At 36.3% G+C, this 20438-nt stretch overlaps 1 protein-coding gene across 1 annotated transcript; it reads right to left on the reverse strand.

Annotated features, from left to right (window-relative positions):
- Positions 1-1792: 1792 nt before the first annotated feature.
- Positions 1793-16103, reverse strand: LOC107047857 (odorant receptor coreceptor). The gene is made up of 8 exons (XM_015270722.1): positions 15734-16103; positions 12926-13309; positions 10639-10893; positions 9759-10012; positions 6338-6437; positions 6161-6265; positions 4550-4705; positions 1793-2957 (listed from the first exon to the last, which is right to left on the reverse strand). Exons 1-8 carry the CDS (start codon positions 15863-15865, stop codon positions 2907-2909), a joined length of 1437 nt encoding a protein of 478 aa, XP_015126208.1. The 5' UTR covers positions 15866-16103; the 3' UTR covers positions 1793-2906.
- Between the last annotated feature and the right edge of the window lie 4335 nt (positions 16104-20438).

Consider the following 20438-nt stretch of genomic DNA (forward strand, 5'->3'; position numbering starts at 1 on the left):
CTCTTAATAATTGCTCTTGTGTATTGTCAATTGAACATTGAAAATTGTAAAAATTGTAATTATCGAATCACTGGACACGCACAACCGCAACCGAAGGCTCATTTGTTTATAAATTACTCGCTCCCATTGACAATCGCCCTCAATCACTGTCTCACGATATCTTTTCGCGTTTTCTAACCACCACTTGACTCGTCTTGTGTCGCATGACCACCACCGAGAACTCGATGCCCGTGTGTCTGTCACGAAAACACAAAAATGGGGAAAAAACGATCGAGCGCGTAACGCATCGTCAAGCACGAGGCAACCAGCGCGGTCTCAGAGTCTTCTGTCGCTCTTCACTCGATCCTGTCTCTCGCTTACTCACCCACTGGACTATTCACTGAATGTTCGTGTGCACCCCTCCAGGTCGATCGAAACTCAACCCAGTCGCGGGACAACTGGGATGCTGGGGATATTCTCCTGCGCTTGCGTTTTCCTCCTCTCCCTCCTCCGCTACGAGGGTTTTTGGTCGCACATTATTCGCACCAGTTTCACTCTGAATCAAATCTTACATGGCTTTTTTTATTTGAACCTCAGGATTATCAAGTGCTCTGATCATTTTTCAGTTGTCGTAATTGGTAATTTATTAGTTTTTTTCGTTGAAATGAAGCATTTTATGGAACTTTTTTAAAGTCTTCATATGACTTTTTAGGTTGAAGACGGAGAGAAACGTTGAGCAATGATAGGCGAAATTACGAGTTTTGCTCTTCGCAACGTAATCGTGGAGCGAAAGAAGTTTAATAAAGAATATTTTAAGAGAAGGAAAAACCATTAAAAAAATCAATCTGGATTTTATTTCAAGTGGAGAAAGAAATGTAAAACAACGGAGATTTTCTATTTTGTGACTAGAAAATAGGATTTTTTAAACAAAATGTTGAAATGATGTTTCATTCCCTCTTTTGTGACTATTTTTTCGCAATGGAACTGTAAAATTTCGGGGTTAATAATGTGAAAACAGAGAAATTGTACCGCATTTTCAGCGAATTTTTGCTGCGTTTTTCTTACAATTTTTCATTGATTTTTTTGTCGCACTTTATTCGCACCAGTTTCACTCTGAACGAAATTTTACATGGCTTTTGTTTATTTGAACCTCAGGATTATCAAGTGCTTTGATCATTTTTCGTTTGTCGTAATTGGTATTTTTTTTTTTTTTGTTGAAATAAAGAATTTTATGGGACTTTTTAAAAGTCCTCATCTGATCTTTTATTTTGAAAACGGAGAGAAAAGTTCAGGAAGGAAATTTTATGGGAAATCACGAGTTTTACTCTTCGAAACGTAATCGTGGAGCGGAATGAAGTTTAATAAAGAATACTTTAGGAGAATAAACAAACATAATAAAAAATGCAATCTACGTAATCGGAGGGCAGAATTGTATTCCAGGGATTTTTATTTCAAATGGAGAAAGAAATACGAAGCAAAGGAGACATTTTCTCGTTTGTGAGGTATTTTTTCGCAATGGAGCAGTAAAATTTGGGAGTTAATGGTGTGAAGAAATACAAGAAAAAGATTAGTTTCACCGAAATTTCAGCGAGTTTTATTTGCATTTTTCTAGAAATTTTTCGTTTATAACAGAAGATTGACTAAGTTTCTTATTTCCTTATATTGGATAATAACATTGATTCATTTATTTATTTATTTATTTATTTATTGAAACACGAAACCAGCAGCCGAAGTCATATTTACAATAACATTTAACCATAACATGTACTGTAATTACACTAAAAAATATTCCCTGAAACCACAAAAAAATATGCAACAGATCGAAAACTAAAATGAAATGCGACATGAATTAATTTTTCTCCTCATCGTTAGAATATAAGAGGGAAAACGACAAAGTTCTTTATTCTGAATAAATGTGTACGTGAATGTGTAAATAGGGCAAAAAGTAAGTGGACGGCGAACCGAGTAAGACACGAAATTATATTTTAAAAAACCCTTTATTATTTAAATACAAGAATAAACAAACAGAAAATGAAATAAAAGTATTCGGGGAATTATTTTTCATAAATCACAATTATAACAGGAGATTAAGTAACTCGTGGATTTTCGTATATTACAACTTGACTGTGATAAAATTTCATTTTTCTTTTACTTGTATATGGTCATCCTCACGATATCTGAATGTTTAATCTTCACTTTTAAATATTCAATAATAATATTTATTTACACTCACAAATATTCTCTGGAACAAAAAAAAAACACACGACAGAGCGAAAAGCAGAGCGCAAGTTTTTCGTCGGAATATCTACTGATGTCAACTTGAAGGTCACATTTTTATTTTGTATTTCCATTAGTTGCTAATTGTATGACTATTGTAGGGAATAGTTTACGATTACTATGAAAAAATTCAAAACTTGCGCTCTGTTTCAATAAGTTACAAAATTTATGAAATTATCTATAATATAAATAGCGTAATATTTTCCCCCCAAAATCTCAAATGTGCCGGTTGTATACAGAATTAAACTCTGTGCTTCTTAATATTTAAATTTCAAATAACCGTGATCCCTAGTAAAAACATCCCCTCCCCCTCCCACACCACTTCCCCCCTCTTTCAACCCCTTGAATCTGCTTCCGCTCATTACAAAGTTAAATATAAATGAGAAAAGAAGACGGAATAAACTCTACAATATTTCTCTATCATTTTCTTCTTTTCTCTCTCCCCAAGAATCAATAACACAATAATACCGCAGATGATGGTGAAAATTTCAACCAGGAAATTTAAAAAGATACCCAGTATGGTAAGGACCAAAAGCTTGATGAGAAAATTGTTGAATTGTCTGAGATCTTTGTCTATCTCCCCTTTTCGTTGTTCCCCTATTGATTTCCGTTTTGAAACCCTTCCAATGACCCTTCATTCTATCGATAATTTACTTCAGCTGTACCAGCACCATAAAGTACGTTACAACAGCACCGAGAACCTTTAGATAGGAGAAGAGGAATATTAATGGTGGTATTGATTTTGTTGTAGAGTGGGAAAATGCAAGAAATAGAATACATATGGCAACTTTGATGATTTTTTAAATGTTTCGTCTTGTCACGTACGAAGAAGTGTTATGGAAAAATCGAGTGCACGAGCTTTTCTGCACGTTTTTCTTCATAGATTTTTTATAGCAACTTTTATAGACTGAATGTAGTGGGAAAAAACTTGGAAATTTTTCTCTTGCAATTGCGAGCGACTGATGAATTTTTTAATGTTTTGTCTTGTCACGTACGAAGAAATGTTATGGAAAAATCGAGTGCACAAGCTCTTCTGCACGTTTTTCTTTATAGAGATTTTTTATAGAAATTTTTATAGACTGAATGCAGTGAAAAAAAATTGGAATTTTTTTTTCTGCAATTGCGGGCGACTGATAAATTTTTCAATGTTTCGTCTTGTCACGTACGAAGACGAAAAACCGGGGAAAAACCGCGTGCATTCGCTAGAAAATTCTGTTGACCTTTTATGGGAGATTCTAGATCACCAGTTTTTCTGTACGTTTTTTTAAATAGAGATTTCTTACAGAAATTTTTATAGACTGAATGCAGTGAAGAAGAACTTGGAAATTTTTCTTTTACAATTGCGGGCGTGTGATGAATTTTTCAATGTTGTGTCTTGTCACGTACGAAGAAATGTTATGGAAAACCCGAGTGCATTCGCTTGAAAATTCTGTTGGACTTTTATAAAAGATTCTAAATCACCAGCTTTTCTGCACGTTTTTTATTTTATAGAAATCTTTGATAGAAACATTTATAGACTAAATCAGAAGATTTAATCTTTTGATGATACTTATTTTGTTGCGATTTTTTCAGGAAGTCCTGTACTCGAATCGCCCAATTTTTTTTGATTGGATTGTTGAATGAAAAAAGGATGTATGCAGTGAAAACACTTTTTTAATGTGTCCTCTTATTACGTACGAAGAAACTTTATGGAAAAACCTAGGGCATTCGCTGAAAAATTCTGTGGAACTTTTATGGAAGATTCTAGATCATCAGCTTATTGACTAAATCAGAAGATGTGATCTTCCTATGATACTCATTCTGTTGTAATTTTTTCTGTAGGAAGTCCTGCATTTGAACCGTCCAAGTTTTTTTGACTGGATTGTTGAATGAAAAAAGCAAGACTGTAGTGAAAACAAAATTGGAAATTTTGCTTTTGCAATTGCCGGCGACTGATGAATTTTTTACTGTTTTATTTACCGCGTACGAAGAGATTTTATTTTATAAAAATCGAGTGCATTCGTTAAAAAATTCTGGGGGACTTTTATGGAAGATTCTAGATCATCAGCTTTTCTGCGCGTTTTTTTATAGAAATTTTTGTTAGAAACTTTTATAGACTGAATCTGCTGTGATTTTTTCTACAGGAATTCCCGCACTTGAATTATCCAAGTTTTTTGGATTGAATTGTTGAATGAAAAAAGGAAGACTGCAGTGAAAAAACTTGGGAAAATATGTGAGCGTGAATGTGAACGGCGAGATCCCCGTTAATAGTACAATTCGATGTGAACATAAAAACATAAAAATTCATTCTTACCGAGGCGAAGAGATCTAAAGATACCGTGAAGAACTTGGCCCCCGATATAGACATGGCTTTTTGACACTGTTGACAGACAATCTGCACGAACGTCTTGGCCTCCTCGGAGCCATCATACCAGTGGCAGGAGTAGGCTGCCTCCATCACCGACGAGCTCTGAAATCCACCGAGAAAACAAATCACATTGGTTGCACAATGAAAAAAAACATTTGTATGATTATTCCTCAAAGTAGCTCAAAATAGTAGACAACGATTACGATTCTTTACAATCTAAAATGGGTTGAATCTTTTAGCAGTGAAAAAAATCTGACGTTGGTGCGATAAAAATTCATAGAAAATCATTTAAAAGTTTATTGCCAATTAAAATATTCCCAATTATTTTTCCCAATTGAATTTCGAACAATCAGAGCGCAGTACTTGAGGCTACCCGACAGTTTTATTTCGGATATTTCTTTCTCGCTTTCGAATATTTCGCAGTAGTTCTTCATTTTTTTTACCTGAATATTTCGCAGTAGCTCTTCATTTTTTCGGCTCATTTCAGATAGAATCCTATATTTGATAGTCTATGGAAATCGAGTTATTCTATTAACATAATTTGTTCAAATCTTCCCCGATTCACCTCCTGATGTTGTCCACTGCACTCTGCTTGGCCAAAATCCAATTGGGAAAAATAATCCGACAAATACCCCTCGAGATTCAAAATTAATCGGGTATTTCCCTCAAACTCCCCTGCAAACAAACCATCGTGCCAAGTTTTCCAGAAAAATCCCTCGCGCTAGCGCTCGGGATTTTTAAACCTGCAAAACTTGACACCCTCATTTGTTTGCACTGAAGCTATCGGGAAATACCCGATGATTTCGAAGCTCTTGGGGTATTACTACTGATCATTTTTCCAACCGAAATATCGGGCAATATAATTGGCCCATTCGACATCACGTGGTACAAGCTACAGGGTTTTCAACTGATAATTTTTTGGTAATTTTCCCTGGTAGTTGCTATATAAAAAACAAAACATCATGAAGTCGAATTAACCCCTCGTCAAACTGACAGATTGAATTCAATTGTGGTAATCCGAGGATTTTTATTCGAAATGAGTGTTAATTATACAATTTTCGTTTCTCAATTGTGAGTTTCGTCTCATGGTCCAATTATATTGTCCAACATTTGGATTGGAAAAATAATCCCCCGAATATCACACGAGCTTCAAAATTAATCGGGCATTTTCCTCAAGGTTCTCTGCATACAATCGACGTCGTCAAGTTTTTCAGGTTAAAAAATCACGAGTGCGAAGCACTCCTTTGTTTGTTTGCAACGAACCTATCGGAAAATACCCGATAATGTTGAAGCTCTTGTGGTATTACAAGTGAAAATATATTCCCGAATAAAAATGATGAAATTGAAATTTTCATAGGACGTTCATCACAGTTATTCATACTGTACGATTTCATTTTCCATTCTCTATATTTCAGCGTCAAGTTATTAACGATCGAAATCCTATATTCTGTGGTACCAGGAATATTTCCCGGATTTTACGTGAAACACTACGCGAGAAATTTTACTGGTGATTTTACGGGAATTTATTTGGTGTTTTTTCTTCCGTGTGTCAATTACCTCTTCAATCAAACGATTTCCGAATATGCAGAACAAGAAGACTTGCCCCAGAGAGTAAAGCAAATATCCAATTGTTGTTGCAGCATAAACATTGACGCCATTGACCTAAAATACAAACAATTCGCTTGTCATAAAAAAATGCCCTCGATTCACTCAACTGACTCCTTGAATAATTACCTTCGTTGCTTGATATGCAAGCAGGGTCAGGGTGATTGTGGTGATCAGCATGTGGAACAAAAGGGCAACTCCATAAGCATCTCCAATGGCGGTCACCAGTCTGGAATGTAAAATGGGTTTTTCAACCGATTAAAAAAAACGTGAGAAAGCTCAATTGAATAATGCAGTCACGCCCACTCTACCGATCCACCTGAAAAGTTCTTTTCACCAGTAGCTATGCTGTATTCCATGAACGTACATATTTCATTTGCATGGAATATTAGGAAAATATCGATTGGCCATAAAACGTGCTGTTCGTAGCATCGTGATCATCGTGTCTGTTCAAGTTTTCAAACAATGTAATCAAGGAGAAATATTCATCCTTGTCTCAGTTCACCTACTTGTCGTTAGTTATTCAAACTTGACGAATTGCCTTGGTCAAGTAATTGTCCCTTCAGTGTAGCGAATGTACAGAACTCAATGAAATTACCGAGAAGTACAATTACAATGCAATTTGACAGTTCAAGGAAATTATTACATCATTACGTAATAATAATCGGATAAAATTTGTAGTCTCCAATTCGCGATTTTTGTCATTTATTCTATTCATTCTATCAAATGACGAGGATAGAAATCGAATTTATGGGTATTCTTCCATTATTCGAAAAAATACATCGATTTTTTTTGTTCTTCCCACCCACTTTTTTTTCGCATTTTTTGAATTTCTTCTCCCGGAAATATTGATATTCCTCTAATTCTTGAAGAAAAAAAGTGATTTGAAGTCCCCGCCGATATAAAACTTAAAAAAATCAATTTTCTAGGCGAAAATTAAACAGAAAACTAGGGAAATTTGAGTTGAGGAAATTCTATAGAAAATATCTCAATAGAATCGGCGAAGAACTAATAGAAAATTCAATAGAAATTCAATAGAACTATCTAGCGAATTCACTAGGTTTTTCTATGAATTTTTTATTTACATACGTGTACCCTCACGTTTAGTAAATTTTCTCAAGTCAGCGGAGAAAAATTCACTATTTTCTCGCATTTATTCCCCCGATATTGGGTGAAAAAGGCCTAGAAATGGATTCCGCTCCACGATTACATGATTTGTTTGGTAGTTCATCTCAGTTTTACGTCAAAAAAGCACATCACAGAATTCGTAAACAGGTGAAAATTTGAAGCAAAATAAGGTCGCAGGGTCGCGTGATTAGGCCCCCCGCAATAGCTAGCACCCACCCATAGACCAACTAACCACCGGTTACTCCTTAGTATAGAGGGGTAAGAAGCATTATACCCCACATGTATAACACGTAAAGCACGCTGTACGACCCAGCGAATTGTTCAGTCCAGAGGGCACGTCCCCCGTTGCGGTCAATATCGCGCTCCAGTCTGATGAATTTTTCAATACTGTGGGAAAAAGAGCACTCAACATTCACAGCCCCTTCCTCCTTTCTCCTCGCACTTCCCATCGGCAGTTTTCTTCACAGAGGAAAGTTTGAGAGAGTGGAAAAAATGAAATGGCTAAAATTGCTGTTTCATGCCGATACACGATAACTGAATTCCCCGTCGGGATAAATTGTCCACTTGGTTTCCTCGTTTGTAACGTACACGGAGAGAAATGTTCAGTAAAAATTACGGAACTCACAGTTCGCCCACCGATTACGGAATCGACTCAGAAAATTTAAGTGACGGTATCGTAATTTTTCACGGGAGATTCATTTAAATATTGTGGAACGCTCTGGGAAAATTCTGTGATTTTAGGTAAAAATTACGTAACAGTTCCGTAAAATTTCGTACAACTGCATTTCGCTCCGAAATTACGGAGAAGATACGTAATTTTGGAATATTTTTGAACACGATAAAAATTTCCGGAACTTGGCACGGAAAATTCAGACGAAAATTTTTAACAGTGTAATGTGGAGATCAAGTGGGGGTCATATGAGGGCCATGTGAGGTTCATATGGGGCTTTTAAGACGTTGACTGGAGTCTTTTTCTAAAAACAAATCAATCGCTCCTAATGGGTCGCACCATAACACCCGTGGGGGGTTGGCGAGCGGCGCGAGTAGAAGACGAAGCCCCCTAGTCTACAAAAATTTCATAAACAATCAATTTTCCGCCATAAAAATCATTTCTTCTGAATCGTAACAAATTTACTCATACACGGAGAGAAAAATTCAATAAAAATCATCCGAAAAAAAATGTAAAAATTACGTTTCGAAACGTAATCCGCGAGCGAAGTGAAATTCAATAAAAAGTGCGAGTCGGAACTGAAATTGCCACGTAAATTCTACGATTTGTTCCGTAAAAATTTATCACCCGTCTGATGACTCACCGTTATGGGGCAACAAGTCGTTCCATAATTTTTCCCCAATGATTGAGAAATTTTACGAAACGGAACGTAGAAATAACTCATCAGTTGCATAAAAATTGTTGATCGTTTAAGAATTTTTTATTTCGGAGACATAATAAGTCGGAAAGTTTTTGTAAGATTTTACTTCTTCGGGAAGAATTACGTGACAATTTCGTGCTTTGTTCGGTAATGAACCTGAGAATTCACTGAACATTTCAGATTTCTTCTCTTCCATTCCTATAAAAATTGCCGAAAAACGATTCCCCATTGCGGATTACGTGAATTGTTCCGTAATTTTGACTGAATATTTCTCTCTGTGTATCCAGAATTTCACCAGCAATATATTCCATGCCTAAAAAAATTTAGATTTCCCGCAAGTTTCAATAATTTCAAAACAAAAAAAAATTATTCTCCAAAATGGAATTTGCATGATGCTGAACATCCGCGATTTTCTTCAAATTTTTCTCACGCATTTAATTGACAAATTTGACGATTAAAAATGATTTAATCTATACTGTGGTCTGTTCCAAACTGCAAACGATACTTGGGTATCGTTCATTCATAATTTTTTTTCATTTGAGTAGAGTTGCATTGAATCATACGCCGATGAGGCAGGGCATCCGTTGAATAGTTGCTGATACGAGAGATGAAGTTATCACACATCGAGGGATATTAATCACGTGTGAATAGCTTATCGCGTCACGCAAGCACGTCAATCAATTGCACGTTGCAGGATAAAAACATGTTTCAATCGAATTGCTCGACTTTTATGGTGTAATTCCCTGGTGTGTGCTTTTAATAAAAACACAAAAGTTGATGGGATTGGATCGACATGTGGTTTTGACGATAGGATCAAATAATCCACCAGGTATCACAATTTTTCAATACGAGAACGATCGCGCGCTTGAGCGCGTCTGTTAAAGACAAATCGTGACACGAAAACAGAAAGCCGACCGAAGTCGAACACGTGCGGGCGGACCCGATGTTCGACCAATGAAGTTCGAGGAATGAGCGTTACGCTACAGCTTACGGTGTATGTTCTTTTTAGAATAGGATTTTTCGACTTGCCGATATTCTGAGGAATTACTCACCTCACGACGTGCTTGTGTCGCTCAACCCAGTATTTAATCGCACTTCTCACCAGCATCTCTTGCTTCTTGGTCAATCCGTTGGGTCCGACTCCACCGTTGAACTGCATACCGGCTGCTTGCCTGAATGTCGCGGTGAAATCCTGGCGATTACTGTAAATCCCTCGTAGATCCAAGTCAAGCATGTTGTCGCCTTGTTGGGGTGTTGCTGAGGGCTGAGTGCCGTTTGTTTCTCGCAGGTGATCAGCACTTCCGGCCTTTGAAAATATTAGTTAATCTCCAATCTCTTCACGACTTATTTTTTTTGAATTTTATCACGCTCGAAAAAATTTAATAAAAAAACCTAGCGCATTCGTTAGACAATTCTATTGGATTTTTATTCAACTTTCTATTAGTTTTTGGCCGATTCTATTGAAATGTTCAATAGAAAATATTCAATAGAAAAAGTCAATAACTTGATTTTTCCATATATTGATAAGAAGGGAATGTTCGAAAAAATATCAATATTTCGCGAAATTAAATTTAGATAATACTGACTGGGTATGAATTTTTTCAAATTTTTTTCGTGCAATTTAGTTGAAAAATTAAAAAACTGAAAATATCAAAAAGTACAGCGTAGCCCGGCCGAAGAGTAGAGCTACTTTAATGCGCTCTTTTTTCTTCCTTTCATTATATTAGCGGAGGATGGGGCAAAACGGCCCCCGTTCAATCGTCAATATTTTCCGATTCAATAATCCGATTGGGATGAGTTAGAGCTCGTTTTGAAGAATGAAAAATTATCTTCAAAATGAAGTTGAAACTGGGAATTTTCACAATGTCATTCACAAGTTATTGACAATTGAAGGGAGGGCCGTTTTGCCCCACCCTCCCCTATCTGAAATACCTTGAACAGTTCACTACTGTTCGGCACAACGGTATCCAAGGTCGCGCTGAGTTCCATCAGGGGCTTCATGATGGCCTTGAGATGCTGCAGTTGTTCACAAGCGAATAGTAGCCACGAGCAGAAGAGAACGTCCAGGGAGTTGGCGTCGACCATGGTGATCATGAGCCAGTAGAATTGGAATACCAGCATTGCAATGTGGGCCACACCGTGGCGAGCATCGAATGGATAGAACGATCTCACCATGAGCCTCGGAATCTTATTGATCACAGCAAAAAAACCATTAGCGTGACCATTATTTTCACAGTTTTTGCTTCCGAATGAAAGCATTGTTTTTATGTCGATTAAATCAATAGAATTTTTCATAGCTCATGAAATTTTCTATCGACAAAGCCCGATGATATTTCACTTTGCACGAGAAACCCAGCGAATTCGCCGGAAAATTGTATTTTATTTCTATTGAACTTTTTATGAGTTTGTGACCCATTTTACAGAAAAATTTCGAGTTTATCTGCGCGTNTTTTTTTTATGCTTATTTTATATCGCTTCGAGTCTGATGAGACTATATGGCGATTGATCAAGACTTTAAAAATGGTTAGATCTCACCATTCTACCCGGCCAGGAATCGAACCTGGAACCTATCCGTTGTGAGGCAACGGCCTTAACCACTACGCCAGGCCACCGGGCTATAGAAATGTTTAATGAAAAATATTATGTATGCAAATTGAATAAAATTTCATTTTTCTACACAATTTATTCTGTTCATTTGTTGCTGTTTTACCTTCAAAATGCTCCTTGCGCCGTAATTTTCATACGATTTTACCTTTTTTTTTTTTTTTTTTTTTTTTTTCCTAAAAATGTTCGGTACACTCCAAAGAATAAAGTTAAGCATCTGTTTTACTTCATTCGCGATCGATCATAAATAAATGAATTTTGAATTTCATAAGTGTTTCGCGTCTCTAGAGTAGGACTAAAAATTAATTGTTTTTAATAATTGACTATTGTAATCATGCGTAATCTAATTGTTAACAACAAAAATTAGGCAGGTTGAAGCGAAAAGGCGGGTTCAAAAGAAAATTTATGAAATTCAAAATTCATTTATTCATTATCTATTCAGAATAAAGTAAAACGGATGCTGACTTTATTCTTTCGAAGAGTAATGGACATTGAAATAAAAGCTAAAATCGTATAAAAACTACGGCACAAGGAGCATTTTTAAGGCAGAAACAGAAAAAAATGAAATTTCGTGGTTATACGACGTAAAATCGATCGGGTCCGCGATTTTCTCTAGTTATTTCTAGTTATAAGTAGGAAATTATTATTTTCATAATCCGCCATATCTCACAAACTGTTCAACGGTCCCAAGGCCCAGTGAAGACTTAAATTTCACCGCACTACAAAAACTAGGTGTCTGACAACCATCTGAATTTAATATGGCAGATGGCAAAAAACGTCTGAATCTTTAAAAGTGTCTGAAAATCTAATCGATGTCTGATAATTTCAGATATCTTGGTGTCTGAAATTGAAATACCTCCATTGATTCAGACACATTTTAATGTCTCAAAAGTGTCTACAAAATCGTTCCAAAAGTATTTGAAAACACTGAGAGAAAAATATAATTCTTCTGACTATATTCTATCACCATCGAATTATAGTCAAAAAGTCCTCAACAATTTTTTATGGGTTACACTAACCCATGCAAAATGCATGGGTTGAGAAGTAATTACTACAATGGAATGTAGTCATTGCAACTATTTTATAGTTCTCCTCACGATAGATTTGTCGTGGTTACTTTTCAGTAGCGAAGCGGTAAACCGCGTCAAGTCGATTTTGCTTTTGGGCATTTTTTGACAAATATCTCGGAATCTAAGAGAGATAGCAAAATTTTGCTCATCACCTTTTTTATAACCCTCAGTTGGCTCTACAAAAAAGGTCATGACAAAAAATTTTCTATCTCTTTTAGATTCCCAGATATCCGTTAAAAACTGGCCAATAGTCAAAATCGACTTAACCCGGTTTACCGCTTCGCTACTGTTTTGAACTTTGGTTAGTTTGACTGCATTTTGATTTGCAAAAATTACGCTTGTGAAGTTACTATAATGTTATGTGCCGCATACAAAAAAAAATCGTATCGTTCACCAAAATGCGTCAACTATTTTCTTATTGTAAATCGAACTTCAGATTTTTCTCTCAGTGAAGTGACTACAAAAGTGTCTGAAATTCAGACATTAGTTTTCGTAGTGCGACGCATCCCCTCAAGTTGCACCCCTTGATCAGCTCCACTGATTACCTCAATAGTACTCGTTTCATTGGTGATGGGATCCGTAATGGTCTTGTGAGGATCCTCGAAGAACGTGATACCCGTCCAGCATATCACGGACAATACAGTAGCAGCACCAACGCAGAACAACAGCCTACGCATTTTGGTGAGCGCAATGGAGTGATACCTCGCATTGCTCTCAGCGAATAATGGATGACTGTTTGGATTATTCCAAATAGCTAATGTGCGATAGAAGAGTTTACTTCGCACAGCGAAATAAACGACTTTGACGACCGAGTGCAAGAAGAAGAGGACTGTGATGGTATTCGCTGTGAGATCGTCAACATCACCACTCTCCATTGCCAGATTAATCCCACATAATCCGAATTGAAGGATGATCAGGAATAGGTGGACCTATTCGAGGATAACAGATCCATTCAAACAATGGAAACATAAATACTTGAAAAAGAATATATCTTTGGATTTAACCTTTACTGAAAATTTCTATACGATTTTTTCATACGTGGCCTCTTCTGTCCAACCCTTCCCTGTTTTAGCCCTCATCTGAACCTTCAGTTACAAAAAGTATTGATTCATTCACTCAAACAAACGGGAAAGGCGATCCAGACGGAGTAGCGGTCTGACAGACCGCGGGGTACGGTAAACGTGCATTTTCGAAGAGGTTCAGTGTAAAGGTTAAAGATTTCGTAACCGTCGACAAGTGCTACTGCGAAATAAAAGGAACCTTGAGACAATCCAGACCGATAAACTCGATCCAACTTGTATCAAACACAGAAATATCGAACACGTCGCAAAAACCCCCACATCATCTCTACCGTCATCATTAGGTACTTCGCACAATTTACTCCAATTCATTTACTCTCCCGTTTTCATTTTATGTTATTCGCTCCTCCGCAGACAGTCGCTGCGCCCAGGGTTGGGCATCTGTCGATAACCGCAGTTTTTTACATGACATTGTAAAAACCCATAATTCACGTAATAAATGTGAAAAATGTAAAAAAAAGAGCCGATGTTACACGGAGAGAAATTTTTTAGAGAAATTCTAGTGCTAGCACGGCAAAAGAGGCGCAAAGTGACAGCCAGGAGAAAATTCCAGTGCCGGCACTGGAAATTTTATTGGAAAAACGTGAATTTTTTTTAAATTTCTGTGAAAATTTCACAGAAATCCCCAGAAATTCTACCAGAAGTACCAAGAAATTTTATCTTAACAGCACTACACTGAGAGAAAAAATTATTCCTGCCAAGGATTGATATTCTCGTCAGAAGATAATATTTTTTCAGAACGAATTTTTCCAGGACAGTCATTTTCAGAGAGTCCAAGTCTATCCTCAAAAATTACAGTGATATTGAACAATCTGATTATTACACATATGACCTTGACAAAATGTTCTCCGATATCTTCCGGATTTTACAAATTGGCGATTTTCTCAGGTAAAGAAAATTGGAATAATTCCAAATGTTAATAATTATTATTGGGATTTCTTCGAGGTCATATGCAGAAGAATATTCTTATAGATCACCATAATTCTCACGCTTGGAACTGATTTTGGAGCACCTGGAAATGACTGGCCTGGAGAAATACGTTCCAAAAGAGATATTTTCTTCTACTAAGAGTATGAAAAATATGTCACCAATAACATTTTCTTGGAAGGAATAAATTTTGTTCTCAGTGTAGAATCTTTCACAGCCGGTGGATTGTGATTTTTTCCAGTACTCGTACTGGAATTTTTCTAGATAATTTCTCTCCGTGTACCTTTTATCGTAAGCCGTGAAGCCTTCCGAAAATTATACCTCACGAGGTTCATACCTCGCCAGGGTCATACGTTTCGAGGGTCACACCTCGTAAGGGTCATACAGTGTAAGGGATGAATTTTACAAGGGTCAATCTCATTATTTATTGCTCTCTATTGGATTCGTCGCATCATTATCTTTTGTCTTGACATTAATTTGTTTCATTCAGCTTTATTAAATGACAAAACTCATTCAATTGTCTTTGGTAACTTTTTTGAACTCTTCAGAACAAAATGGTTCTTGTCGGGTCCAACTGGGCTTTTCCGGAGCTCCAAATAATAAAATAAATAATCCAATAAAACTCAATAGATAATGATATTCCTTTTCCCACAATGGGGATGACTTGTGACTTTAGTCTTTTACAACGTTTAACCCTCGTGAAATTTAGTCTTTATGAGGTATGAGGCTCATGTTTATGACTTTCGTAAAATGCCGTAAATCGTACCACGTGATGTGATAATACATTATGTCACCAAGTGATGAGAGTATTTTCTGACGAATGTGGCTTTATAATCTGAGCCGAAGACGAGGATTTTAATCGCATGGGTCAGAAAATTGTTTTATCGCCGTGCGACATTTAATATTTTCTGTCTCTAGACCCGGACACCGCGATTTAACTGAGGGAATCAATGTTAGAATCGCGGTTTTACGGTCCTAGGGACATAAAATAATATTTTATACCCCAAGTGTACCGAGAGCCGCGTTCTAACCGAACAGAGTGGAGTTAAAATTCGCGCTGTATCTGTCCTCGGGACATAATATGCTATTTTTTATGACATTTATGCGTTCAATACTGCGTCTTCGTCAATCAAACATTCTAGAAAATCAAACATTCTAGTAACCAAAAAATGCTTTTCTAAGTAATGTAAAAAAATGTAAAAAAAACCGTCGAAGTAATTTACGTAAATTACGTCGGTAAAAAACGGTGTAATTTACCAACGTAATTTACACGCCCAACCCTGGCTGCGCCCAAAAAAAAAAATGTTCCCAAATAACGAAGCCAAAAAATTGTAAGTAATGACTTACACTGCAGTAGACTTTGTGCATGAGCTTCTTTCCCTCCCCATAATAATTGAACATAAAGTGTCCACTGATCTGCATCAGCCTTATGTTGGGCATGAGATCGGCCACGAGGCCCTGATGCTTTGTTTTCATCATCTTGAAGCCGTTATCTCTCCTCCTCCGTTTATATACTCAACAGAATGATGAAGAATAATCCGAAAGACACAAAAATCACTGGGTGACCCGATAAATTTTCACCACAAACCAAAAAAAAAAACTTATTGAATCACAACAGTTAACGCGAGCACGTTAACTCGCGATATCCTCGACATCGGCTTCCTCATCAATCGTACAACGTTGATCGCCCCTTGGCGTTTATTCGATCTCTACAATCCCCTCTTGACCAGCCCCACTGAGTAGGATACCTTACCTCAGCAACTTACCAATACTAATGCTCCCACTCCGGCATTATACCCAACGTGGACGAATAGGATGAAGGGTTTTTTATGCGCAGACGTTGTGGATGCCCAGTGGAAGGCCTGGATGCCGCCCGGCGAGGGCCTCTTCTCGCTGGTCATACGCCCGCTGGCTTTACTTCGCCGGCTATAATCTTCATTCATTATTTATCAGGTGAAAAGTTGGGGTATCGATGCCATTCCACACACTTTCTCGTTGCTGGATCAACTCCTCGGGTGTTTGTTTGTCCGCGTGTATTCTCTTTTTTGTTCTTCATTTTAACGGCATTAAGTGCATGTTTATGGTCAACGGGGGACTGCAATGAAATATTCAAGGAAGAAACACAAAAATGGAGCAGTTCGTTGTGCCGATATTGCTGTCCGTAGGGGGCTTCATCGGCGGATGGAAATGAAAGCCGGTAATTTCTGGAATTTCTGATGCCGTCAAGACTACACGATAAATTTTTTGGATAGATCATCACTATCTGAAAAAAAATCAAAAGTTTTGGAATCGTTGCAATCTCGAAAGACATTGGGTTGGTGCATCTCGTCACGATTTTTTGAGCAGTTCTTTTGCCTAGGTCTCGACTTTTTTCTTTTTTTTCTTTTTTTCTTTTTTTTCTTTTTTCGGCGATATAAAAAATCCCAAGATCGTGACGAGATGCACCGATCTCATGTTTTTCGAGATGGGACGATTTCAAAACTTTCGATGTTTTTTCTGACCGTAATGATCTATCGCAAAATTTTATGGTGTAATCTCGTTCGGACATTTTAGCGGCTTTTGGCGGATTCTTTTGAGGAAGCCCGCGGTTTTCTGATGTTGAATCGATTATGGGTCATTCTGGTGGGACATTTTATACAGGAATTTCTTTGGTTTAGGTCTGTGAGCGGATTTAAAAATGAATAATACACTGGGGTAAAACAGGGTATATTTGTGCAATTTACAGGTTATATTGTTCTTCAATTAACTGAATGGAAATAAATTATGACGAAGTATATCAGCTCTGTCCATTAAGCTTTGTAGTCCCCATCTATCATCTGTCCGAGGCATATTCCATTTAGTTCCATCAAGTTTTTTCAACAACATCAAGACTAATCAATATATAGATAAAATTTTCTTGTTGATGAATTGAAAATAGAGCGACGTACATGTGCCAGCGGCTAAATATGTCACCAACTGAATATTGACGCAAGTTTATGAATACCCGGGAACGATGATAGAGCTCTCTATAATTCAGTATTTTTAAGCTCAGCGACTTTGTGTTATTGACGAGCCCTATCTTTTATTCCTCACTCCACACGGAGGGACAAGGTGGGGGGAAGATTAATTTTTAAAAACGAATTGTCAACACCGACAGAGTTACATGAAATTTCGGTATATTTCTTCACTGACGAATCAGTTAATTTCTTGATTATTCAAGCAATTCTCGATTTTTTTGGGTCCATACGGCACTGAAAAACCGAGAAAATTTTTTTAATTCAGGCACAACATTTCTGAATTCTTAATCTATTGAAAATTGAATTGTTCACTTTTCACGATGCGTTTGGAAATTCAGTGAACGCTTTTATTTGAAATTTAATTCAACCTCGCAACATCGAAAATTCAGATGACGCTGTGACTCAAATTTCAAGAAATTGGTAACAGTGTAGTTATCCTGGTGCGACAATTGAAAATTCCGGATTTGACGAATTCAATGCTTTCTTTCGAAAGCGAAAATGCAAAATGAATTTTGAATCTTGTCCGTTTGCTGAAAAATTTACTGACTTTCATGCAATCCACTTAAAAAAATCCAGTGTAACGATTTTTGAAGCCTCTATTCGCTTATCGAGTAATGTAATATGATGTTTATGTATATTTTTGTATGTACTGTAATACATACAGTACATAAAAAAATAGTAGTTTACAGTAATTGTAAAAAAAGAGAAATTCATGTCTTACTGTAATGAAAAAATACCTATATAACATAGTATACATGTATATATCATATAATAATCATATAATATATATTTTATATATTTTTTATATTTCAATTTTTTTAACTTAAAAAAAATATATATACAATACTAAAAATAAAAAAGTACGCAAAAAGCAAAAGAGAAACGAAGAAGAAGATGAAGAGGCCATGACGATTCCGAATAAATTATTCAACAATTGAATTCTCATTGCGAAAAACTTTGTTTAAACCGTTCATTTTTCCTACATTATTACACGGAGAGAAATTTTTTATGGAATTTAACTATTTAACTATTAAGTAATTCAACTATTTTATGAAAACGAATAGAAATTCGGAAAATTCAGGTAATTATGTTCTTTAATCTTCAAATAATTAAAAATTCATGATAATCTAGTACTTAATACTCATGTTTTCACTAAAAATAAGAAAAGTTGAGAAATCCTAGCCCTTCTGCCGCTCAAAAATTTGCAATTATTGAAAATAAAAAAAAAAAATTTTACGATTTTTCATGAAAACTATTACCGAAATGTTCATGAAATTTCAATGTTTTCGCGTCAAAAACCCCGACCGAAAGCATATTTTCTACTTCACAAGGTAAGAAATTCCCCCGTGAGTCAAAATACTTTTCCAAAAATTCAGAAATAAAGTAATTTTCGCATTCACACGAGACATTTTTCTTCTTGACGAAACGCTGAACTCTCACAGCGTATTTTTCGAAATCACAATTCGCTCCACGGTTACAGTTGAGAATAATAATTCAGTAATTTTCCCTCAATTTTTCTCTCTGTGCAGTCAAACACATCGCACTTTAAACCCAAATGATGAAAATTCAAAACGCCTCTCGGGTTTCCATTGTTTTTCGTCACCCCAGAGACGGATGTTTGCGCGAAAGGTTTTTGTTTAGCAAAGAATGTGACTGAAGTCTGTGGATTTTCTTGAGGGACCACTAGAAAGTTGAAGACAAATATTGAGAGAAATTGGACTGAATTGTTGGTAGAGAGGCTCTGGGGAAAATTGCTGAAGGTAGATTACAATGTACTCAATGCACTCGAGTTTTCAAGTTTTAAATTCAATAGATTACTAATGACAATAGGGATAGAAAGCCTTGGCTTTGTGTCCCCTTGAATTTTACATCAATTAAGCCGAGTTTAAGACGGCAGAAATTCCTATTTTTTTTCCACTGCCACAATTCATTAGGGTAATATGTGGAACGGCTGTCGATCGATTTGGAAATTAGCTGGATCACGTCACTGTAGACAGGTTTTGTCGTTTTTCGATATTAATCATTCAGGAAGATGAATGCTATGTTTGTACATGAATGCGACGATAAGTTAAGGAATAAAGGGGGGAGAAGGTCTCAATGTCAAAGGTTATTTATTTAATGAGTCTTGGGTTATTCGTTTAAGTTACACGGTATCGATCTTATCTTGGCGCAGTTATGAGGTGATGAATATTTTACATTGAGTCGTTTTGGGGGTTTTGGAATTGAGGAAATTTATTTTCGAGGGCATTTTTGGATAATTTATTGCGGTCATGGAATTACGGAAATTGATTAGTCGCTACAGAACACGTGGTTTCAGGGGAAAATGCCAAGAAAGCTTCTAGGCAGATGAAGCAGTTTTTATATTTTGTTAATTGGGAAATCGTGAGTGGTTTGAGGAGAAAATTCATGTAAACTTTTTGCTCTAATAGCACTCATTACAGAGATAATTAAACATTCGTTGGAGACTAATTCAACACTTCCAGCATTTTCATGACTCTTCAAATGTGCGTAATTAACTACGGAGTGAGTGGTTTTAGAGGAAAATGTCAAAAGCTTTTTTTAGCTGGAGTAATTTTATATTTTGATGATTGTGAGATAATGAGTGGTTCAAGGTGGAAAAGTTTCTAGATATTTTGCTCAGGTGGTGAATACTTCATATTGATAATTTATTTCGGTAACGAAATGCCTAAAATTGATTTGTCGTTTTTTAGGGGCTGGGAAATTATGTCGATTATATTAATGCTGATGAGTTATGAAGTAAAAAGGTTCATATTTGGCATTTTTTTATGAATCCATTCGCTGTCGACATAGTTGGCTAATTATTTTTTAATACAAGTGGTTTTTGATAGTTCATTCGATTTTCTTTTCTTTCTCGCCATTGTGAGATAATTAATATTCTACATTAAGTAGTTTTGGGGAATTTCTATGAAAATCCTATAGAAATTCTATACGCAATCCGTATAGAAAATTTCTGTACGATTTTTTCATACGTGCTTCCTTGTTAAATTTTCCTCAATCCTTGTTGTTTAATTTTCCTTCCCCAGTGAATAAGTACG

Source organism: Diachasma alloeum, unplaced genomic scaffold (assembly GCF_001412515.2).
Source record: "Diachasma alloeum isolate Michigan unplaced genomic scaffold, Dall2.0 Dall_scaffold_78908, whole genome shotgun sequence".
NCBI lineage: Eukaryota > Metazoa > Arthropoda > Insecta > Hymenoptera > Braconidae > Diachasma > Diachasma alloeum.